Source organism: Polyodon spathula, chromosome 3 (genome assembly GCF_017654505.1).
Source record: "Polyodon spathula isolate WHYD16114869_AA chromosome 3, ASM1765450v1, whole genome shotgun sequence".
NCBI lineage: Eukaryota > Metazoa > Chordata > Actinopteri > Acipenseriformes > Polyodontidae > Polyodon > Polyodon spathula.
Window position 1 is genome coordinate 92,465,848 of NC_054536.1, and position 25,213 is coordinate 92,491,060.

Here is a 25,213-nt window from a genome sequence, read left to right on the forward strand (position 1 = left end):
ACTTACAATATGAAAAAAGGAAAGAAATAGTGCTAACTCGTATGTAACGGCATAGAGATGACACTCTTAAGATTGTGGACTTCTGCAATTAGTTTAATTAGTGCTAAAAAATAGAAGCTAGGATTTATTTTTGTTTTGTTGTTTGTTAAAAGACATGTTCCCACTGGAAAAGGGACAAATAAACATATAGGTACCGGTACTGTTACTGTAAATAAAGCTTTGTCACAAGTTGTAATTATGAAAACTTTTTTTTTTACATTGTGTATGTATAATTGTATTGCTGTACTCATAGTGAACAAATGCAATGCTGAAGTGAAATAGCAAGCCCTTTTCTAAGTGTTACGTTTGAAATATGTAATATTTTTCTGTGGATTTGTGAATCAACAATCAACAATATTCCGCACTCCCCTTCTCTTCAAAGCCACACAGCCGCTGTTTTAGTTAAAAGATTTGTAGGATTAATCAATCAATCAAGGGTGATAGTTTGATTGCTTTATAATTATTCTTATTGTTATTATTACTGCTGTCACTACAACAATTACTTAAATTGAGGGGCGCACAGATTGCAAAGCTTTCCCAATATCTGCTGGACAGGGAGCTGCCTTCTGCACCACAAAACAGTTTGTGACAGTGTCTGCAAGCATTAGCACTTATTCAGAAAAACAGCCACAATGACTATTCCTGTTGGTATGTAATCTATGGGGAGGGAATAATAAGTATTGATGTATGATTTTAGACGACCATAGTAGTTTTAATGCCTCGTCCGGGTAGTTTTGCCCACTCCCAGAAAAACATAATGTTATAATTCTAGTTGTTTTGAAATGAGCTCTCAGAGTGAAATAATGCTCTGTGGGTTCAGTGGAAATACATAATGATAATGTGTATATATATATATATATATATATATATATATATATATATATATATATATATATATATATAATGCTCTGGAGAAAAGATAATACAGTATAATGTATATCAAACAACTCCAAAATGGAATACAATATTAACCCCATGGCTCCTTCCATTTTGAATTACCAAGAAACACTCACTTCAAGGAAAATACACTAGACATGGCATCAATCCATGCCTCATTTTTAATAAGTATACATATTTAAGCTGAATGAAGGTAAATGCTGTGTGGAAAGCAGATGATGTCAGGAGTCAGAACCCATCACGTGATGAGGTGAGTGACTGAGCCTTAAAGGGGCAGCAGACATGATTCGGACAGTAAACCATTCTTACACTTTTGATCCTAATTTTAAAAAAATTACAAAAATATTAACTTTTGTTCTTTCTGTTCAAAGAGAAATGAGTAGCAAGGCTGCCAGTGAAACAACTGTTTAATAATAACCCATCTTCTTGGCTTGGATTTCGTCAAGAACATTTCTGAAGGTTTCCACACAAACTTGTCCTCTTGGATGTCTCATAGATGCTAATTTCCACACATCATTAAAGGTCTCTTCAGATATTTCCACTCCAATATTCCGAAATATGCTAGCAATCTGAAAAAAGGGGGTAAAGAAAAATGTGTCAGTGTGTCAGTAAAGTGATTTCAAAACGGTATGTGGGATTCTGTTCTGTATGTGTATACACACACACACACACAGTATAACATACCTCTTCCTTTGGTCTTGACATGAAAAAGTGCTTTTCATGAACTCCTTTCAAGCTGTAGAGAGACGGATTGATCAACCCACCGGAGCTGGACTCATCCCCATAGTTTTTCATGTCACTGATACGCTTAATGCACGGAGCTGCCAGGTCAGTACGAACAGTAGGAACTCCATAGGTCCGATAATCTGTGGGGAAAAAATTACACTACTGTAGGTAAAATGATTCTTGTCATTGAAATATTAATACAATTATGTCTATATAGCATTAAATTGCAGCTGTAAACAAAAAATCAGTTTCTGTATATTCACTTTATTTAACTAAATTGGTAATGCTGGTATGCATCCAGTAATACTGTAGTCATTGTGATATGTAATCTTGCAGTTAAAGCAAATAATTATAAAACAACATATTAATACATGTGGTAAATGTTGGTGTAGTATTACAGGGAGGTATTGCAACTCCAGATACCTCCAGTGTTGCACCCTTCTTTCGCTGTGCATGTAGGAAATCTTATTGAGTGCTAGTGCTAGGTACTAATGAAATATACTATACTATATATTCTCTTCAAAATAAAAGAATGGTTCTTTTGTCAATAAAACTGAGTTAATTTGAGAAACATATTTCTGAATATTAAAAAAGTGATTGCTTACTACAGTTTATAATATCCATGTTAATGTACTTTATGATATTTAACTTCAATTACTGTAAAAAAAAAAAAAAAACAGGAAAAATACATTTTTGGGGAAAATCATCTAAGGGGAAAAAATTAATAAATGTGTGTTTATCCCGCACTTAAAACATTTCTATACAGATGCTAATTCACTTACTGGCTGCTGAAGGACCTCCTACAACAGCACTGATCACAGAAGAGGAGGTGTAAAAGCGGTCTGGAACAGTTTGTGGTCTTGTTAGAGTTCTGGGTGTCTTTTCTGAGCTGCCAACCTCCTTTGGCAAAAGATCTTCTTTCTTTACCAGGCTTTCACCACTCCCGCCTTCTCCCGCCGAAGGTCCTCGCTTGTTTCCTGGCAAGGAAGTAAACACAGGAAAACATCTGTCAGTGAAAAGCATGCTTCTTCAATAGCTGCCCACATACACCATGCTGATCTGGGCTCTTTTCACACAGCCGTTAGAACATGAGCCCAGGGCTGCCAACTACTTACAAAAACCCGCCCAATTCCTGAAAATCCATGCAAATTGTGATGTCACAATCACTACCGATGGTGTTCCCCATTGTAAACAAACAGCAACTATGTAACTACACTATTTGCAATTACAACTTTGTATTGTGTTTTATGAGCTTAATTGCTAAACATTCACAAGGAATAGTAATCAATCAATCAATCATTCATTACTTTATTTTATCAAGTACAAATAAATTGTCATTTGCAATATACCATTTGCAATATACCAATGTATGCATTGTAACATTTATGGTTGCTGTTTTTTGGTGTTTTTCCCATACTTGTTCTTGTCCTTTAGGAATGCAATTGATCCCTGTAAAGCCATTTGCGTATCTTGATTACACCTGAGAAATATGTTAGTGGTAACATTGGCTTAATTTACAGGTTTTGCTTCGTGCATAATGTAGAAACTTAATGCAAATGAGGGTGCAACATTTTAATAAGTGACTAATCGTTAGTTATAATTAAAATTATATATTTTTGCTGGACACACTATTACAATCACTATTCGTAATTGCATTAACATTAATAAAGACAAATCACTTATTAAAATGTTGCACTCTCATTTTCTCGTTCTTCATTCTGTTTTTAAATGAGAAAGTAAGGACTTGAATGATTTAAAAGCCCATGTAATTGTTTCACAGCAAAAACCTGTAAATTAAACTGAATTTAATATTATTTGTACAGTATACCTTTTATATCACAGTCTGGTCTAACTAGTAATGCCTTATAAAAGTGTTTTTAATTTGCGATCATACCTGCTTACATGTTAAGGGTGACCAGACAGCTCCATGCTCACCGTGACAGTTAGAGCCATTTCAGATTTTACAGACTCCCATCATCCCAATGAATTTAAAAACAGAAAACCCGCCTAGCATCATCGTCTCCCACAAAACAGAATAAAAAGCCTCAGACACACAGACACACAGACGTAAGCTGCAGTGATGCTTCCGTGTTTGCATGTAGGAGGAGAGCGTCCACTCCAGAGGTAAAGGATTACTACCATAGAACCCTTCAACTGCCAGACGGATCCTATGCCCTGCCGGAACTGTCAGGAACAGCTGGAGCTGCCGGGTGGATGCCGGAACTCCGGGAGCAGGAGTAGATCAGTTTAGGGGACGTTTATCCCAAACCAGTACAGCGAGGGTATCGTAGTGTAGTAAGCTCCTGGAGCGGGATGTTTTTTTAGTGGGACTGTGTGTTGATTAAATCTGCTCACCTGTGCGGCGTGTCAACACTAATGCTGTGTTTGACTCATTATTATCAGTGACAACCCAAACATGTAACATCACCCAGTTACAGGCCCTCAACTACATTACCAACTATAACCATATTAGGACATGACTTCTTAGCAGTTACTATGACGTTTAGTAAGAAAACTAATACCTTACTGCTTCTTTACAGGTATTTTCTCCCATTAGAGGTACATTTTCTCCCATTTTAGAGGTACATAGTAGTTGAATAATTATGAGTAAGACTGGTTCTCGGTGTATTCACTGTGCAACCCTAACATTGGCAAGGCATGCCTGATCAAGCATTTCGGAGTAAGAAAACAAACCCTTTGTAAGGACGTCTTCTTCCAGCTCTTTAATTGGCATTTTATCTTTCCAATTTAGGAAGTTAGCAAATTCCATAAAGTCGATTTGCCCATTGCCGTCCACATCACAGTACTCAAGCAAAGCATCCAGGAGCTGGGGATTCAGGTCCAAGTTAAACTGCCTGCAGACACTTAGGAGCTCCCTTGTACCTATAGAGCCATTGCTTTTCTGCAGAGAGAAAGAAACAGGAATGTCATGCACATGTTTGACAGTTGCTTTAAAATGACAGAAGATTTTGTAGTAAAAGCTGAGGCAGATGACTGCCAATTTCTCATGGCTGCTTAAGGATATTCTATTGTATATGTCCTTGATTTCAGTGTTTAATTTGTAGTAACAAAAAATAATAACATTACCCAGAAAATCCTAAATATTAGTAAGCTCCAGAATAATGAATTCACCTTATCGTAGTGTCTAAAAGTTTCAAGTAGTGAGCTGAAGTTGTGAAAGTTTGCTTTTTTCAAGTGTTCCCTGACGGCACTCAGAACTGCACGTTCCCTGTCTTTACCACGGAGGAAATCGACTGGAGCAGTGTAATGCATAAGGTCTGCAGCCCCTGAAATGAGAAAAATGGTCAAAGGCGTAATTTATAACTGTACCAAAAATCAAAGAAAGCCTAATGGGGTTCCTAAATATACCTCCACACAGTACACTTTCTTAAAACCAAGAACAACGGGATCATGTATGGGTTTATTTATACTCATTCTTTATCATCCAGTCTTCAAGATGTCATCAACATATATCACTAGGGTTAATCTAGACTAGACTGAGCTGCCATCCCATATGAAAGTTAAAAACCTTTCCTCACAAAAGCATGTGATTCCAACAGGGTTGTTGGCAATACTACAATACTTTTTATAACTGATATTCGCATTTGCCTTTATAACTAAATTATATTAGTCTCTTTCTTTAATTTAAGACTCACTACATCCGGGTTGCTGTAACGTAATTCTCCATTAGGATTCATGCTACACTCAGCAGCTGTGTTCTCTTATGCAGGATTCAAATAAACACAGCTTTCACACTGTGCAATGTATATCCCATGCATTGAGCTCCCCCTTCAGGATTTTAGAATTTTCTATAGGGCAAATTGCTCATGCCATCATAAATAAACCAGTGGAAAAGCTGACAGATTATGTAAATTTGCATAAGCCTTCATCCTTTAACTGGTTTTAATAACACTTGCATGATCTATTTTACTCACCAAATTCATCAGGACTGAGCATTATACCAAATGTGTGGTTTGGAGGCACGTTCATTGTGTCAGCAATCCTAAGAGACAGGTTAACACACACCATGTATTACCGCTTTAGCCAGTGAAAAGATAATGTTGAAATGACTCAAATGTTAAATAACTTTTACATCTCCGTATTTGGCTAAAGGCAAAATGTTTCTTGAAAATGTTTTTCAAAGTAGAACCCAGGTCTACCTTCCTTGCATCTGAAAGAACCCAGGTCTACTTTCGTCGTGTAGGCGGCAGAGCTTAAAATTTAAAAAGTCATCAGAATGTGATTGCTGAAACTAAAAATGAGTCAACAAGTGAATCTAAACAACAAGAACATATTGGCTAAGATAACTGGGACATTTCAGAACCATACCAAGTTGCTCTCTGTGATAATAAAACTGATTTTAAGTACAATTTTCAGTTCAACTTACGGATCACAAACCTTCCCAACCTGAGGTTGAGTCCTCGCCCTGAAGTCTTCATAACGCTTAGACACTAATGTTGCAGCTTTCTGCCTGGAACATTTCGGAATGTTGAAAAAAGTTATTTACTTTTGAAAATAGTAAATATACAGTAATGTGAGACCCTGTCTGACACCTGCTCGGAATGTCAGTACAAGTTACATACACATAGGAATTGCCTTAGTATGTGTCATTTAAAAAAATTAATTAGAATTACTGATATTGCATGTGATAATTGTAGTGCAAAAACCCATTTCCATTGTAATTTGCACAGTAAGCTTACCTTTTATCATGCCATGTTTTAGCATAATTCTCTACGCTTAGTGGAAGCACAGTATTACACAGTGCAGCAGCTAACATTGTTTTGTTTTTCGTTGTTTTTTGTAAAAAAAAAACAAAAAAACCCTGAAGACCTTACAATACAATAAAGTAAAAAACAATACTTACAATTGCAGCTGATCTAACCAGCGAAGTGACCTCGCAACATTTCTTCCATCGTTATAATTAGGAGTTGCTATTCCAAATTTGCTGTCTTTGGTGTATTTTGACCAGTTATATTTCCTATTAATTTGTTCACCTGGAAAAATAAATTGAAAGAAAGAATATTTTGTCATCAGTAAAAGTACTGTAAGCACCTCTAATGCACAGTGTCTTTTCACAAAAAAAAAAAAAAAAAAAGAAATCCTTGGCTTGGTTTGCATGCATGTGAAAATCAACTCTACAGTCATGACTGTGTGTCGTTGTCATGCGAATACATCTTGAAACAGCAAAAGAACATCTTTTTGGCAACGCGACTTTAAGGACAGGTTCAATTGCTTTCTCACGATAAAAATAGCTGTAAAAACCCAGGTAAACAAGAGCAGGAATCGTGCTTGTGGCTCAGGAGGTTTCATCAGTCAAGATCCAGTTCTTCTGACTTAATCTCATGAAATTTCCAGCAGAAAGGCTATACAAAACATACCTCCCCTCAACACACACACACACACACACACACACACAAAATGTACACTTATGGACTACTTCAACACTAGAACCGCCGCGGTTATACTCATACCTATAAATGCCAATGGCAGTCATTATGACGGTTACATTTTAAAAATCCTCAATATTAAAATGAAAGACAAACTATTGGCTACAACTCAAAAGTTTTATTCAAGCACATCATATCAAACATCTGCACAGCTGAAATGCTGTAGTTAAATGAACAATTAAACCAAAAAACAGTTATTTTCTAACTTACCACATATAAAGCACTACTTAAAACATGAAAAACTATAACAAAATAAACATTTCAAAAGAAGCTAGTGTATAAACAGGTGTAAACAGGTTTGTGTGCATTCAAATTTGTAAAAACAAAAGTAGTTTTTAATCTGAAACAAAAGTAACATATTCAGGTTGAGCTGCTGCACCCTGCAGTTTTGCAGTTTTCTGATTGAAATGTTTCTGCTGAAGTGCTGTGGCTAGCTTCAAGACAAAATCTTTATTCAAAACAAAAACAAGTATTGTAAAAAGCGGTTCTAGTGTTAATGAAACTTTTAGATGTTCCACAAACGGACACACGCACACACACACACACACAGAAATTTAACAACTTAGTGTGTGTGTGTGTGTGTGTGTGTGTGTGTGTGTGTGTGTGTGTGTGTGTGTGATGGAAAGGTAACCAGACAAATGTGCGCGACAACACGTGAATTCATTTCTCTTGTTAAATGTTTTTATCTTCAAGGCAACGCATGAAGCTCTCCTCACGATATTCAGAGTCATGCACAAAGCTCTCCTCACGATATTCAGAGTCATGCACGAAGCTCTCCTCACGATATTCAGAGTAATGCACGAAGCTCTCCTCACGATATTCAGAGTAATGCACGAAGCTCTCCTCACAATATTCAGAATCATGCATGAAGCTCTCCTCACGATATTCAGATTAACGCATGAAGCTCTCCTCACGATATTCAGAGTCATGCATGAAGCTCTCTTCACGATATTCAGAGTCATGCTGAAGCTCTCCTCACGATATTCAGAGTAACGCATGAAGCTCTCCTCACGATATTCAGAGTAACGCATGAAGCTCTCCTCACGATATTCAGAGTAACGCATGAAGCTCTCCTCACGATATTCAGAGTAACGCATGAAGCTCTCCTCACGATATTCAGAGTAACGCATGAAGCTCTCCTCACGATATTCAGAGTAACGCATGAAGCTCTCCTCACGATATTCAGAGTAACGCACGAAGCTCTACTCACGATATTCAGAGTCATGCACGAACCTCTCCTCACGATACTCAGAGTCATGCACGAAGCTCTTCTCACGATATTCAGAGTAATGCACGAAGCTCTCCTCACGATATTCAGTCATGCACGAAGCTCTCCTCACGATATTCAGAGTAACGCATGAAGCTCTCCTCACGATATTCAGAGTAACGCACGAAGCTCTCCTCACGATATTCAGAGTCATGCATGAAGCTCTCCTCACGATATTCAGAGTCATGCATGAAGCTCTCTTCACGATATTCAGAGTCATGCTGAAGCTCTCCTCACGATATTCAGAGTAACGCATGAAGCTCTCCTCACGATATTCAGAGTAACGCATGAAGCTCTCCTCACGATATTCAGAGTAACGCATGAAGCTCTCCTCACGATATTCAGAGTAACGCACGAAGCTCTATTCACGATATTCAGAGTCATGCATGAACCTCTCCTCACGATACTCAGAGTCATGCACGAAGCTCTTCTCACGATATTCAGAGTAATGCACGAAGCTCTCCTCACGATATTCAGTCATGCACGAAGCTCTCCTCACGATATTCAGAGTAACGCACGAAGCTCTCCTCACGATATTCAGAGTAACGCACGAAGCTCTCCTCACGATATTTAGAGTCATGCATGAAGCTCTCCTCACGATATTCAGAGTCATGCATGAAGCTCTCCTCACGATATTCAGAGTCATGCATGAAGCTCTCCTCACGATATTCAGAGTAACGCATGAAGCTCTCCTCAAGATATTCAGAGTAACGCATGAAGCTCTCCTCACGATATTCAGAGTCATGCACGAAGCTCTCCTCACGACATTCAGAGTCATGCATGAAGCTCTCCTCACGATATTCAGAGTCATGCATGAAGCTCTCCTCACGATATTCAGAGTAACGCATGAAGCTCTCCTCAAGATATTCAGAGTAACGCACGAAGCTCTCCTCACGATATTCAGAGTCATGCACGAAGCTCTCCTCACGACATTCAGAGTCATGCACGAAGCTCTCCTCACGACATTCAGAGTCATGCACGAAGCTCTCCTCACGACATTCAGAGTCATGCACGAAGCTCTCCTCACGACATTCAGAGTCATGCACGAAGCTCTCCTCACGACATTCGGAGTCATGCACGAAGCTCTCCTCACGACATTCGGAGTCATGCACGAAGCTCTCCTCACGACATTCGGAGTCATGCACGAAGCTCTCCTCACGATATTCGGAGTCATGCATGACGCTCTCCTCACGATATTCAGAGTAACATATGGTGTTCATGATTTTTTCTTACCAACATCAAAGTGATTGTGCGTTCTGACATACAGCTGACGTCCATCTTGAGCCTCTTTTTCCACTTGTTCTCTGCTCTTGGGTGGGTTTATGATATGTCCAGCAAACACTAGGTAGATAGAATAAAAGTACTCGTAATAAAAAATACAGTGTTATATTCATGAAACTGTTTTAGTATTCCTTAACAACTGTGTAGAACAGTTTAAGAAACATCAACCTGTATTATATCCACACACAAAACAAACTTTCTTTCAATTACTCATGAGATAAAGCTTTGTGAACAGGTCCCAAAGACTAAAACAACAAATACATCTATAATTGGTAAATGTGCCACATTTTAATATCACACTAAACAATGTAAAATGACAGTACCTTTCTGTAAATTTACCAGTTTACTATATTTTTTCAGTAAATTTACAAAAAAGTGCTAGTTTCACTGCTGCTTTTTTAAAACAGATTTTATTAATTGTTTATTTTATTCACAATAATAGCCCTGATAGCTAATATTATTATTATTATTATTATTATTATTATTATTATTATTATTATTATTATTATTATTATTATTAATAATAATACAATTAGTCATTTTATTAGGCTTTTATCAAAATGACTTACACAGCCTAGGGTGTGAACTATGCATCACAAATACTGCTGCAGAGTCACTTACAATAGGACCTCGGTTTTACATCTCATCCAAAAATATTGATAATTCTACTGGTTTTAGCTAAGTAGGTGGCTGCTTTGTTCTCACCTCTGTGTGTCTTTTTACCAAACGTGGTCTTGTATAAGTCTAATCCACTTGGTAGCCCAGGCGCTTGATTATATGACCTTCCAAGTGGAGCTTGTTGGCGGTCTGCATAAATACCTTCCCGTCGTTCCAGCAATCTTTGCTGAAAGAGCGTTCTGAGAGGTGGATTAATCAGTGATCCTGCCTGAGGAGGACAAAAGACAATTATGAAGGCCTTGTTAAAAAAAGGAACAGTATGTCCAGAGTATTTCTAAATGACAAATAAAGAACACGTGTCTTTATGGCATCCATGGCATCCATTTTCAGGGACTTGAAACATCAAATTCTCTCTGATTGTGAATGTGTTGTTATGCATTTTACACTTGTACTACATTATTTAATAATAATAATAATAATAATAATAATAATAATAATAATAATAATAATAATAATAATAATAATAATATTATTATATACATCTGCGTAAGGGGCATTGCTGTGTGATGCTCTGCCGTTATGGATTCTGTCCCCGTAGGTGAGATGAGATGAGGTTAAAGGCTCAAAAACCACGAATGCAGATGAGCTCAGATCTTTTGTACAGTGGTTAGGACATTTGCTTGCATTGTGCAAGGTCGTCGGTACAGCTCAGTTTTCGCGTTATTACTTCTATACATTTTATTAATACATTGTAGCATCTAAAAGAGTAAGTAGCAGTGTTTTGAAAAATATAGTGTTACACATCCCCATGTGTCAGAGTCCTGAGCAGGTGAGATTTTACTACATGACCCAACCCGAAGCTGCAACCTTCTGCACCACAGTCTTCTTAACCGCGACCCGACCCGGCCCGCTTTAATAAGACCTGCAACCTGCCCTGAAACCCACAAGTGTTTATCCTTTACCTACTGTGTGTGTTCACTGACTCACGCTCTCAGTCACACAGATAGCTTCCATGCTCTGCAGACTGAGCTTATACAATAGGCTGTACAGCGTGAAACTTTTCTCTAGTGGTCTGGATATATTTTAACATTGTAACATATTAACTGTCTCTTCTTACTTTACTATAAAATACCTGTCTATTCCTTTCGTGCCACCAGTTGAAAGGAAGCTACACCTGTGCTTTCGCAGTGATGGACCAGTTTTGTGGCTGTTGTACACAAAAACATGATGACAGGTTTTACAAGCAAAGAATCCAGTTACATGTTCATTATTTTCATTCGCTACGATTCCAAAAGAATTGCACGTCTGATTTACTTCTTGAAATATTATCCACTACATGATATAAACCCTGAGCTATATTTTGTTTCACGTTATTCCCAAACATTTTTTATATCACCAAGCATATGCGACGTATCAAACAAGCGTCAATGGAAACCAAGAACACCACTTAGTCAGCTGACTCCTCCCTATTCGCCTCCTGCTGTAGTGCAGGAAATACCAGTATACCGGTACATTTACCTTCACAAAACGTTTTGGCGATTTAAATTCACACCCAAGCCTGACCCAAACATTTTAAAAAATTGACCCGCACCCGAACCGCAAACTGCGAAAAAGTTTACATTCTGATCCAAACCCGATCTGCCTTTGCGGGTCAGCTGTGGATAATCGACCCAATGCAGGACTCTACCACGTGTTGCTACAACTGCTTAAATAATGTACCTGTAATTGTTCTTTCATTATTAACATTCTGACAACTTTTTACACTTAAAACTTTAAAGTCTGTTTCAAAGCTCTTTTTGACATGGCCGCTGTACTGCACTGGGGCTTGATATGTCCTCTAAATCAGTTGTTTTCAACCCTGGTTTTGGGGATCCCGTGTCTGCTAATGTTCATTCTAACTGAACCTTCAATTACTTACCTAGACCAATAATTGAACTGATAATTTGCTTAATTAGACCTTTTTCAATTGTTTTCAACTCTTAAACAGTTGTAGATTGTCAAGTTAGCTATAACATTTTACCATTTTACCAGGACTGGGGTTGAAAACCACTGCTCTAGAGAGTGATTAAAAAAAAAAACCATAACACCAAGGGCTCTGGCTTTTCTGTTCCGTACCACATCATGGATCGTTCTTGCTGTTACCTGTTTGACAGTGTGAGCAATAATCTTAACAACCAGTGCACTAGTCATTTTGAAAAGAGCTTTGAAACATACTGTAAAGGTATAAGTGTAAACAGTTGTCAGGATGATAACAATGAAAAGAAAGATTACATGTAAGTTATTTAATAGTTGTAGCAACATGTGGGGACATGCACCGCTATATATTTCAGAACCCAGCTAATTACTCTTTAAATAGTTAATGCACATTCATTGTAATATACCTACACTGAGAGAGGGCCTAGTGCTCACTCCATGCACCAGATACTGTGCTGCATCTGGATCATTAGCTTTTCCATAAAACACCCTCATAGCTCCTGCATCCGGACGGGTTGTATTCAGAAACTTTCTCACCACTGGTGGAGTAACAGGCTGTAAATTGATAGGACAATTACATGAGTGTCTAGTTCCTTTACTGATATTACATTGCAAATAGTATGTTATAGTCGGCTGCTGTGAAAAAGTTAATATTTATTCAGCTCAGTAGAATACCTTCAGGAAATCACTTCTGGCACCTTATCATTTATAATGTAGTTGTTGATTTCTGTTATATATCCATATCATGATGCCTCATTCCTAACCCAGAAACCACTGCTAAAGCATTTATTGAAAAGCAATATAAAAATACAGTGCAAATGTTACACAGTTCTTTAATAAATTGTTTTACAGGGGTATAGTGCTGCATCATATTAAACTTGCTCCAAAAGTAGAATACCTCGCTAGGTATACTTATTATTTGTTGCATTCAACTATAGAATAATGGACAATAACCTATGTGGGATGTGATGTACATTCCCCAGCTTGAATTACAACTTACCCTTGGAGAGATTTCCTTCAGACATGTTTCAACTCTTTCACCTACTGGTATTAGCTTTCCTGACTGTGGAGTGTGGAAAGAACAACTATCATATCAGATTCATTACAGTACTTTAGGAAACCATGCTTAGCATGCATTTTATACAGAGCAGTTAAAAACAAAAAAAGAAACATATATACTGAGCATCAAAACAAACTTATCACTATTATAACACATTTATTTTCGAACAACAAAAAAATAAGGTACATAAATGACGGACACTGAGAAAATGTTTTTGGTTTCTTTTTAATCACTAAACCATTCATCCTTGACCATGACATGCTGGAGTGACTATGACTGAAGCATATGCACTTAATCACCTAATTAGTGAGACAGTTCATTGGAGGGATTTCAGCTGTTGAATTGAAAGCTTGAATAAAAGCAATAAAGGCAATAAAAAAAAAAAAACAATATTCCACGTCTGTCAAGAGAGCAGCGCCTTCGTGCAATCGGCATGTTGGAGGCTGGACTAGGGCAGAGTACTGTGGCTCGCCATCTTGGGTGCTCACAGCAAGCAATTTCAAACCTGTCGAGAAGGTATAACCAGAAACAGTCTGTCAATGACAGGCCATGAACTGGGGACCAAGAGTCACAACACCTTCCCAAGATCGACAGATCATTTTGCAGCATCTTTGTGATGTCAGTTGTTAATCAGCACAATAAAAAGTCACTGCACCTGAGTTTGTCATTTTGGTTTTTATCACACCTAGTGAATTTTATCCAAATATAAGTGATAAGTTTCTCTTGATGCTCAGTATACTATGAAATGAACATTCAATAAGGTATATGACCCACATGATCAGCCATAATAGCACTGATTTGATCTGCCACAGGCACAACTGAACACTGTTTTTAATTATTTTAAAGTTCACAATGAATTTGGAAATCTGCAGCGATGTTTGGTGGCCAAAGAGTTTCACATCTGGTGACAAGTAACAACTTGCATAAAGAAGCATTATCGTCCTGAAAAGGGTAGTAATGGTGCAACACAATATGGTAAATGAAAGGCTTGCAGAGTTCCCTCAGAACTGACTTTTCTGGATGCTGTTTTCTTCCTGGCTTCCATGACAATCCATCGTATTGCTCGCCAACCACACACTAGTATGTGAGTCGGTTAACATTGTTGTATTCGGAAGCACCTGCCAACAGAGAGCAACTGTCTGCCCTTCAGTCCAATCTGCTGTCTGTAGTGACCGAAACTTAACAGAGAGTTGCAACTGTATGCCTGTTACAGACTACAGGTTAGCATGCCGTTTGCAAAACAAATTATTATATGCAATTATCGATAACTGTACAATGTTAGTCCTTCAGAACTAAATGTAATCATGCAATATACAGCAGTAATACAAATCAATCAATAAATACACACGTAATTGTTAAAGAACACAGATCTGTGCATACATTTACATCTTGTGTAGAAAACAAGTCTAATCCAATTGCATACACCTTTTTGTAGTTGTTTGCGATTTATTTATTTTATTTAATTTGTTGTAATGTTTAAGGAACCTTTTATGGTGGCAATAATAAAATTACACTATGCCGGTATTAGATTACATTTTTGTTTTCGCTAATTTTTTTTTTTTTTTTTTTTTTTTTTTTTTAAGAAAAAGGTGTAATCACTCAGAATTACATCCCATTAATCTGTTTTTAAAATCTATTATTCTATACACATGCAAGCATTCACATGTTAGTGTACACTGGAAAAAAAATCAATTTGACAAAGGAAAGTAATACATACCGACTGTATGTTTGGAGATCTATCCAGGTACTTCCCATCATAGATAGGTTTAATCTCTAACATTTTATTTTCCAAGAAATACTTGTAACTAAACTAAAACATCAGACTAACAAAATAAGCTTGGTGCAATGTATATGTTTATAAAACTATTCGCTATAGTCTTTAACGTTATCATTTAACACTAAACACAACACATGTCTCAGTGATGGACTCCTGAATATCACCGAATGTTTACAGTCCGTAACCAGGAAACCGATGCTAGGTAACTAAATTGATTATTCTCGGGGTATGAAGAGCTATCAGTTCCCATTTCAGCCAGTGACTGGAATGAGTTTCAGCAGAAGTTGCTTTAGCTGACTGACATCGGTACCTATTAAACTGCTGCTCACTTTTATGTTTTCTGATTTATTTATTTATTTTTTATTATTATTATTTTTTAACTTTTATGATTGTGTTTTATGTTGTTTGCTGGGTGTTGTAATCTGTTCTCAATTGATCATCTGGATAAATAAAGGTTTTGATTAATTGATTGAAAAATAAATAAATAAACAAATAAATAAATCATCACCATTCGTAGTAAACCGACTTTAGTGCACACATGTACTAGTCCTTGTGGATCAGTCTACGAAATAGGCGGTACAATAACAGGCCAGCAGTGTGACAATCATTAATTAATGCAATCAACTACAGCTGGTTGCCTGCAAAGTATACCTTTTCTTAGCACAATTCACTTTGTTATCTGCATTGAAATTGTGCTTATGACCACATCTAATTTTAGCTAATCTGCTAGATGGCCTGAGACAGAAATAATACTGTAGCGATAATTAAATAAATAAATAAAACTATAGGCAAACCCTTTCAGCAACATGCTTAATACTGTACTCGTTTTCTATAATTGCACATGATATTCTTTACAATGCTCCAATATTGATACAAAAAAAAGGTTTGAATAGCATGTGAAATAATATACAATTCTGAAAATACGATTACTGCCTTAACCACAACCCTGCGGGGCAGCAAAAGCAACCGCATTTGACGTGGCGTGCGGGGCGGAAGTTCTTGCCCGTGTGTGTTTTGGTTCTAAGGGTGCAGTTGCGAGAAAAGGGAAGAAGGAGACGTGATCGCATCTGGTTTATTTTGTTTATTTATAAAGCAATACAGCACTTGCAATCCTCAATAATCGTACTGGGACCCCGCATAGAAAAACCGTTTACGTGCAATTGTGCCTGAACGTCAGGTAAAGTGATAGATAACGTTGTACAATCATCTGTATACGCTGTGAGTGTTCGTGGGAAAACAGGCCTGGATGGGAGGACTTTGATGTTTTTGACATTGTAAAGACTAATGTAAGATGTGTTTTTCATTTCACTGCTACTCTGCCGGACACTGTCTACGTGTGTGGTAATTATTTTTTGGGGGGAAAAAAAAATATTCAGGAAAATTGACTTCAGTTTTGTTGGAAGAAATTAATTCTGTATTTTCCCAAACTAGAGTTTTCCAAAATGGCGTCTTTGAAGACGTAAAAGTTTTGTTGTTTATACATAATTTTTATTTCTTCTTTGTTTCACGTTAATATAAAACATTAAACATATATATATATATATATATATATATATATATATATATATATATATATATATACACACACACACACACACACACACACACATTTGATTGCTGGTGTCAACAATTCTACCGGTACCTTAGCACTAGGGACATACCGGGTTCGCTGCAGTGACTTCTCACAGGCAGTGTATTCGTCTTGACGAATTGGATCATCACCCTACTTGACGTTTAATAATTGTTTATACACATTTTGTCTACAGATGTGAGTAACCCTGACTAGTCTTTAATTATAGTTTCGTATTGGTAGTTGTGAAAGCATCAATTTGTGTTGATCATCAGACCATTTAAAACGCAAGATTTTTATATGAATGTCTCAAAACTTTCTGTGCGTGGTATGATGTGTGTATTCTAGTTCTTTGGCGGTTTCTTGGGGTTGTTTGAATTTCATGAATGGGCCTGATGCATAGTTGACGTACTGTGTCTGGAGGTGTCAGTGTCAGGGGAATTTGCTTGTATTCTTTTTTGATTAAAGTTTCTAAATTCCATAAGACTGTTTTAGAATCTGTTAAGATTTTATGGACAGATAATGTTAGCAAAACTGCCAAAAGGTGTAGTGTATCATACACATAATTATTCATTTTTAAATATCTGTTCACTGAGTTGTGCCTAGCAACAGTGGCAAGTGGCTGGTTTTGACTGCATCATTTCATTCACATAATAAAGGTTGATCGCACTCTCTCAGACAAATATTTCTTACTAATATCATTTATTTATTTTATTTGGCAGGTGCCTTTATCCAAGATGACAAATGACATTTTGACCGCTAGGTCTTCATGCAGTTTCGAAGGAAAAAAAAAAAAAAATCAGAAAATATGCCCTGGGTCATTCCTGGTCAGGTGGAACAAATTCACAAGAGTTGGCATTCTTATCTCATGAACCCACCAACTTCAGAATTTAGTTTCACTTTATGTTTTTGGCAGATAAATAGTTTTATTGTAATGGTTTATAATGTGCTAGTGTAATTAACGCTTTCATTGACTCCACAGTTTTGTTTCTGAGAAGAAAAAGAAGACTGTTTGAAAACTCAGAGCAGGAGACTGCTGTTTAGGTCATGGCAAGTCGGGGAGGGGCAACTAGACCCAATGGCCAAAACACTGGCAATAAGATCTGTCAGTTTAAACTAGTTCTTCTTGGAGAGTCTGCAGTTGGAAAGTCCAGTTTAGTGCTTCGTTTTGTGAAGGGACAATTCCATGAGTTCCAAGAAAGTACAATAGGAGGTAAGTTGAAATTCCCATTTCATTTCTCGCAGTCGTATTCCAATTTGCTTTAACATTGTGCTGTATTTTATGTTTGTGTTGCGATGTATTAAAACTGAAGAAGTTTAATTGTACCGTTTGTGATTTTTCTAAGTGTAGTAAATCATGATTCATTTTTTTTGTGCCTATTTTTGTACAAACCATTTATTTTCTCATACTTGCAGCTGCTTTCCTAACTCAGACTGTTTGTCTCGATGACACAACAGTGAAGTTTGAGATATGGGATACAGCTGGACAAGAACGTTACCACAGTTTAGCACCAATGTACTACAGAGGAGCACAGGCTGCTATAGTTGTATATGACATTACAAATGAAGTAAGTGATGTTTGTGGTACAGTACAGTTTACATCCTTAAATTAAACAGTTATTGTTTTATGTTTCATTGCTTTTTAAAAGCAGAGCTTATTAGGCTGTATATAATAAAAAAACAAAAAACTTTGCAGTGATATTCAGAAAATACTTCAAAATGCTTTGTGTGTCACAAATGGCACGTTTGTGTCATGAGAAAGAAACATCAATGCTTTTCTTCAAAAGAGAACATGTATTTACAGTAGTAACACAGATACTTCAAACTCCATGCTGGGTCTTTGCTTTTTTGTCAGGAGTCATTTGCAAGAGCAAAGAACTGGGTAAAAGAACTTCAAAGGCAAGCTAGTCCCGCTATTGTAATAGCTTTGGCTGGCAACAAGGCTGACCTTGCTAATAAGAGAGCTGTTGATTTCCAGGTATGTTGAATCACTTCAAACCCTGCATGTAAAAATATAAATAATATTGGATACATAATTACATTCCACAGCAAAGGCTTTGCACACTGAAATCTGTTCTGTTGTAATTTTTAAAGCATCTAAAATCGTATTGGAATAGTGGATTCCAAAATCAGTGTATCCCTCAGTTACAGACTTGGTGTGCAAGATGCAATAAGAAATGTACTTGTTTGGTAAATATTTGTTGTTTGTTAAATTGGGATAAAGAAAGGGATCTGGCAATTGGATGCTTAGGTCTGTACAGTGCTTCAGCAGCGACTCCTAACAGCATTTGTATGTAGTGATTGTGTTCCTCGTGGCTTGCTCTGTGCCAGCATCAAAAGGTGGCCCCTATGTTGGTTCAATAAACCACAGCATGTACGGATTTATCAGAAGTAACTTTATATATAGAGAACAAGAGTGCAAAGGCCTGATAACTTATGAGTAACGAGATACAGCCTTTAGTCAGATCTGGAAAAAAGTATGATGGACCACTGAGACCTATTATGTATTCTATTTATACATCAAGCAACTTTTTTAGTTTACAGTCATGCTGGGTTATTAAGAGCAGAGAACTGAAAAGGGGTTCAGCGTTAGCCAATTGCCAACAATAGACAAAAAATCACAAATGTTTTATGTAGTTGAACAGGTCTAGTACTGCTAGACACCAGAGTAAATTGTAAAAATGTGTATTCCATAATATTTTCTCAACAGTGTTGTGTGTGTCTGTATAGATAGAGAGATATGGTGCTGGAAGTTAATTCTGCAAACTGAGTAGATAAATGAAAGCCTTTGTTTTACAGGAAGCACAGTCGTATGCCGATGACAACAGTTTGCTGTTTATGGAAACATCAGCAAAGACTTCAATGAATGTGAATGAAATATTTATGGCAATACCACACTTTTTAGATTTACACACACGCCGCACGCATATATACATATATATATATATATATATATATATATATATATATATATATATATATATTATATATATATATATATATATATATATATATATATATATTTGTTTGATGAAATACTTGTGGTTTTCTGGTTTGATCAGGTGTCAGCGATCTGAAACTGACAGAATATTAAAGATTAGCAGCCTTTGTTAACCCTTGCATGCAGCAATGAAATGGACCATTTTGTGAATGTCCATTCATATTTTACGTAACTATGAAAAGTGTAAGAATCATACTGAGGTTGTAGCTAACAAAATATGTTTAATATTACCTTCCATTTCACTATATTCAGAATTTTGCATTTGGCCATAATACCTTGGTTACTACTGTTGAAGGATCAGGAAGGCTGCAGTGAAAGAAGGAATCGGTCACAAACAGTTAAATGAATGGTGTAAATTACTGCTCTGGAAAAAATAAAAAATAGGGCTGGGTGATGCTAAAGTTATGTTGTTATTAGTGCTGGGACAAATATCCAAATATTCATCTGAATATTCAGCTACAAAAATCAGATGTTCGTATTCGCTACAAATGGCAAAAATACCTTGCACTTATTTACCGGATCAAAAAAGCAGTGTGCTGCTTGGAGCGAGTCAGAATTTTAGGACAGAAAAAAGGCAAGCATGTACGTCATTCTGAAATGCCTCACTTAAACAGTGCCCAACTTGCTGGAAATGTTATGAAGTGAATTTTTTAATATAAATTGTATATATTATATATTTTTTGTTTCTGGCATGTGGAATGTAATAAACAACAACCAAGACGATTAGTTTTTTCCCCCTTCGTTTTACAACTCCATTTCCACATTTGTTTTATTTAAGTGTTAAGTTAAATTTCAGTTTTCATTTTCTTGTTCAGCTCCAAGAAGACACAAGTATACCTCCGGTTTCAACTTTATGTACTATTTATTTTGGGAATAAACAAAACAACGTTTAACTTTAACTGCTATTTGCCTTTGTTTTGCAGTTAATTCACTGTGGCAAAGTAAGGCCCACACAACAATTTTTTACTATAGTGTTACATATTGTAACGTCTTGCTGTAAAGTAAAGGCACACGCACAGGGGCCATGCCCCCTGCTGCTATGTTGTTTCTGTCTGCGTTCATAGCAATAGTATGGCTTTTATTACTTTTTGAAAACAAACGAATATTTCAATTATGAACGAATATCTGCCAAGATAGTTCAATACATTTTCTCCTCCATACCCACCCACTCAATCTATAGGTCTCAGATGTGCAGTTTAAAATAAATTTAAAAAAAAAAGTATGTCTATTCATTTAAAACGTGTATATCTAAGTTTAAGAAATCTCTGTTTGCAAGCCATGCACTTACTGGGTCATTGTACCTGGGGGTGTAATTGTCCGAAGCCCTGGTTATTGACTGGCTTCTTTCCAGTCAATAACCAATCAGCTGCTTCCCCTATTGACTGACATGCTTTCAGTCAGTAACAGGTTTTTACCCAGAAGACACTGCTGAGTTGAAATGAGCAAGGAGGTAAACCAACGATAGATCTCTGAAAGGCAAGACAAGCAATCTTAGTGTTTTTCTTTTTATTGGCCAGCATGCAGCATCCCTCAGCAGTTGCATACTTGCCAGTAATGAAAACTAGATTTTAGCAACCTAAATCAAAACAAGCAGCACTGACTTTGTCCCACCCCCTACTGTACAGTACAGGTCACAGAAAAGCCAGTACAGACGCACTGATAGGCTGATTAAAACATTGTCATGTGAACAGTAAACAAGAACGTTAAGCGCTTTGGAATATTTTTTCTTGATTTCCGCAAAATCGCAATTTAGGTAGACCCCTAATTAGAGTATAATTTTGCAAACATATGCATTTCTTTCAAAATTGCACATGTGAGATCTATGTAGCTAATAGAGTACAACATGGTTAAGATTTATGGAACTATTTTGTTAGCTCCAATTACTTTAATAGATGATGTAGCTGTACAACAGGGAACAAAACAGTAATTTACACTTTATTTATATATATATATATATGTCCTCTAATAGGGCGGATAGTGTAAATAATCCATACTTGACATCGGAAACCCAACTGCACAATAAATAGAAGTGTGAAATGGTCTCAAATGTAGTTTTGAAAGTATAGTATCCCCTTCCGGTGGGACCAGAGTAAGGGCGAATATGTAAAAAGTCAGATAAATTTATCCTGTTTTAAATACCTTTATACACAGCTATAACAATTGCTATATTCACACAATTATTGTTTTACGATTCAGCTTTAAATCCCTTGTTTAGAAAGATACAGGGTATTCATGCTTGTGACAGGGTAGCTGTGTTGGTGCGTGCATTCACTGCTGAGTGACAGGCAGGAGATCAAGACCAAGGTTGAAGCTGATATACACCCCACAGGCTAATAGGATTTATGTATATATTAACACATTGAACATGTTGTATACTGTGTGTGAACATTTAATGCAGCTGAAACACATATAGAGTGGATATGTGATAGGCAGATATGCGACGATTACTGTAATGCACAAATATGTATTTGAGCTTTAAAACTTGAAATCTGTTCTAAACCAATAGTTTGTATAGTTCCCTTTTATGGGGGAGTAACTTCAGCAAAATGTGCTTGTATCACTTTGGTGCTTGGGTATCTGTCCTTGGATAATATAAAAAGAACATGGCATACTGTTCTCACAACTACTTGCCCGTTATAGGGTGATTACAAGTATCTGTAATGGTTTCATTATGATTTTGGCACAGTGTTTTATTAAACTCACATTGACAGTAAGACATCATCCTTTTCAGTACAGATCAACTTGGATGTGTATACTAAATGTACACAACATACAGGTGGGACTCTCTAGCAGCTTTATGTAAGGTTGTACCAGCATACAAGCAGTATGTTTAAAAAATAAATAAAGCAGCTCATATGATGATTAACGTTTTATCCACCATAGTATTCTAGATTATTATTATTTTTATTTTTTTAATATCTAACAATACAGGTAATTAATATGTTTAGCAACACTAAGATAGATTTCTCAATTGTCTAGTAACATTACGTATTTTCTTTTTCAGCAAAGAGATTGCCCAAAAATGAACCACAGAGTACAGCAGCAAACAGTGGGAGAAACCAAGGAGTAGACCTTACTGAGACTGCTCAACAAAGCAAGAGCCAGTGCTGTAGTAACTAACGTTGGAGTCTTATTACAAATTGCATCTCAAATAAGTCGCTTCCTAATTGTGAATAACAAAGGAATATGGGTGTTTTAACTTGTCCCGAATTACACCCAGAATAGCTAAAAGACTGTGTAGCTGCATTTCTAATACAAAGTTTATTTTATGTCTTTTGAATTTTTATTTAAAAAAAATTACTTCAGAGATATGGATGCATGTATCACTACAAGGCCAAAATATAAACTTTTAGCATTATTCATCAGCAGAAAAGATAACCAACTTTTAATGCTGAAATGGACATACCTGTCTGATTTAAGAGGGATGCTGGTTTGATGTTCCCTTCTGCTTGACTGCTACGATTCATTAGTGGCATAGGAAATGGTCGCCACATGACTTCTCAACAAACTAAATGGTAGCAGTGAGAGAAAGCCGCCCATTCCTAGGTCCTTGGGTCATGCCTGCTTCTAGCTATTCTGGTGGCATTGTGCAATTGTGCAGTATTTCTGCAGTGGCTAGTGCCTGCAAGGACCCTCATCAAAACCATGCATTCCTTTTATAATAATTGTAAAGTTTAGTTAAGTAAAATAATAATTGCATCAGTACTATGGGGTTATTTGCAAATAGGAAATCAACATTCAGTTTACTCACATTACAACTGGAAAAAGGAAAATCTGACCTAATTTTAATCATGGTTTAATAGACCTGAGACCACATTTGATGAATTAATAGTTGGGAAGGGTTATTTCTCATTTCAAATGGTTTTTTTTTTTTTTTTTTTTTTGTGCTAACAGTATGACTCATTTTCACATATTTAATTGTTTTGGGAACCAGCTGTTAATATTTCGGCAGATCTTTTTAAACATATACACCATGCCTTGCACTAAAATGCTCATGAATATTAATTTTCATTGTTACAGCTGGCTTGGTAAAAATAACTTTTTGTAAATATGGTGTTACAGTGTGGTCTACCTTTTAAATATACCATGTATTGGACTAATGCCTGCTAGGGAGATGTTTAGATAACCATATAATATGTACAGTAACTGAATCGGTTCTATAAAGGGTTTGGAGTTTTTCACAAATGGTAAATTCTAATCAATGTTGGTCTTTATAAATGTATGTAGTGTTAACATTGGCATTTAAACTTGCATTTCTTTAGTGGTTCGTCTTGTACTTTCTCAAATTAATTATGTCTCAATTTATATTTTTAGCATTTCTTTTGCATTGCACTAATGATTTTAGTGGCAAGTCAATGATTTCCCCATGCAATATTATACCTTATAATAATAATAATAATAAAAATCGTAAACTATATTGGGGTAGTAATTCAACTGCTTAATTTAGACAGATAGCTGAACTGTTTGATAAACTGACTGACTTGACATTTAACAACATTGTGAACATGTAACGAAAAGGTCTGATCGGTTATATTGTGCAGGTGCTACTATATGAATAAGTTAATAAACAGATGTTGTATACTGTGTGTGAACATTTAATGCAGCTGCAAGCTAAATGCAAATCATTTGCAGTGCTGGTTATTACCAAATAAAGATAAAGAATACATTTGATCAGTTTATCAATGTTAATAAATGTGTTATAACTGCCAACCGGTACATTATGTTAAAAGTGTAACTTATTGCATACAGGTTTTCCCACAAAAAATATCTCCATTGTAAACAAGTTTAATAAAACACAAAAAGTGTTTTTAAAATACACTCCTGAATTTTATTTACTGGAAATGTAGTCGTACTTTGTTTTTTTTTCTTCAATTTTTCAAATAAGAATCACACCCAGGAAGAAGTACTACAGTTCCTGAGAGATTTTCCCAGGGTCCTGCACACATTGCCATTACAGCTATTGTATTACTGATGGTAGCTGCAAGAAGCTCGTACTGGTTTTGCATTTGTAAGTGCTGTACAATTCTTGCAGTTTCATTGGTCAAAGTGTTTTCTTCAGGTTGGCTGTCCTGTATTCTGTAACAAAATGAATTTCTTCTTCAGTCCTGGTTTTCCCATAGGTAGTGCTCATGTTGTTTGGTAGCTCAGTCTTTGATAAGTGAACTGATGCTTGGCGTGTCTTCGAGCCTCTTTCCTGATTGGTTCTGAATGTGAAGATAGCATTTCAAATGCAATGGTTGCTACTTCTTTAACACACAGCAAAGCCCACTGGAAGCTAAAATCAAGAACTGAAAGGAATCATTTATTAGTAGAGAGTGAGCTTGTCACTGGTGTAACACTTTTTCAGCTGTGGATCCCCATGATCCACAGCCACAGATAGTTCGTGTCAGTCCTTCTACCAGTCCATGTGGATCATGGACACTAATTGTCCCACCATTCGAATAAATTTGACATCATCTGGTTTGATGTGATCTTGGGTCAGACAATAGCCTTTCCAATTCTTGCATAGAACAGCATGTGTTACCTAATATACATAAAAAATTGTTTGCCATGCTT

The 25,213-nt window shown here is 36.5% G+C and overlaps 2 protein-coding genes across 3 annotated transcripts; one reads left to right on the plus strand and one right to left on the minus strand.

The window, feature by feature from the left end:
• Positions 1-1,096: 1,096 nt before the first annotated feature.
• On the minus strand, positions 1,097-15,236 carry efhb (EF-hand domain family, member B). Its single transcript, XM_041246416.1, has 13 exons — positions 15,027-15,236; positions 13,250-13,312; positions 12,661-12,804; positions 10,363-10,543; positions 9,610-9,717; positions 6,527-6,656; positions 6,050-6,133; positions 5,598-5,665; positions 4,795-4,949; positions 4,357-4,564; positions 2,445-2,639; positions 1,621-1,802; positions 1,097-1,505 (listed from the first exon to the last, which is right to left on the minus strand). The coding sequence occupies exons 1-13, from the start codon at positions 15,087-15,089 to the stop codon at positions 1,344-1,346; spliced, it is 1,743 nt and encodes a 580-aa protein (XP_041102350.1). The 5' UTR covers positions 15,090-15,236; the 3' UTR covers positions 1,097-1,343.
• An 841-nt stretch (positions 15,237-16,077) lies between these two features.
• Positions 16,078-24,323, plus strand: LOC121313657 (ras-related protein Rab-5A). Of its 2 annotated transcripts, none has more exons than XM_041246417.1 (6): positions 16,078-16,263; positions 17,639-17,869; positions 18,073-18,224; positions 18,512-18,634; positions 19,456-19,547; positions 22,660-24,323. In XM_041246417.1, the coding sequence occupies exons 2-6, from the start codon at positions 17,704-17,706 to the stop codon at positions 22,775-22,777; spliced, it is 651 nt and encodes a 216-aa protein (XP_041102351.1). In that variant the 5' UTR covers positions 16,078-16,263; positions 17,639-17,703; the 3' UTR covers positions 22,778-24,323. The 2 variants fall into 2 exon arrangements, with proteins under 2 accessions (XP_041102351.1, XP_041102352.1); XM_041246418.1 differs by lacking the exon at positions 16,078-16,263 and adding an exon at positions 16,270-16,372.
• Positions 24,324-25,213: the final 890 nt, after the last annotated feature.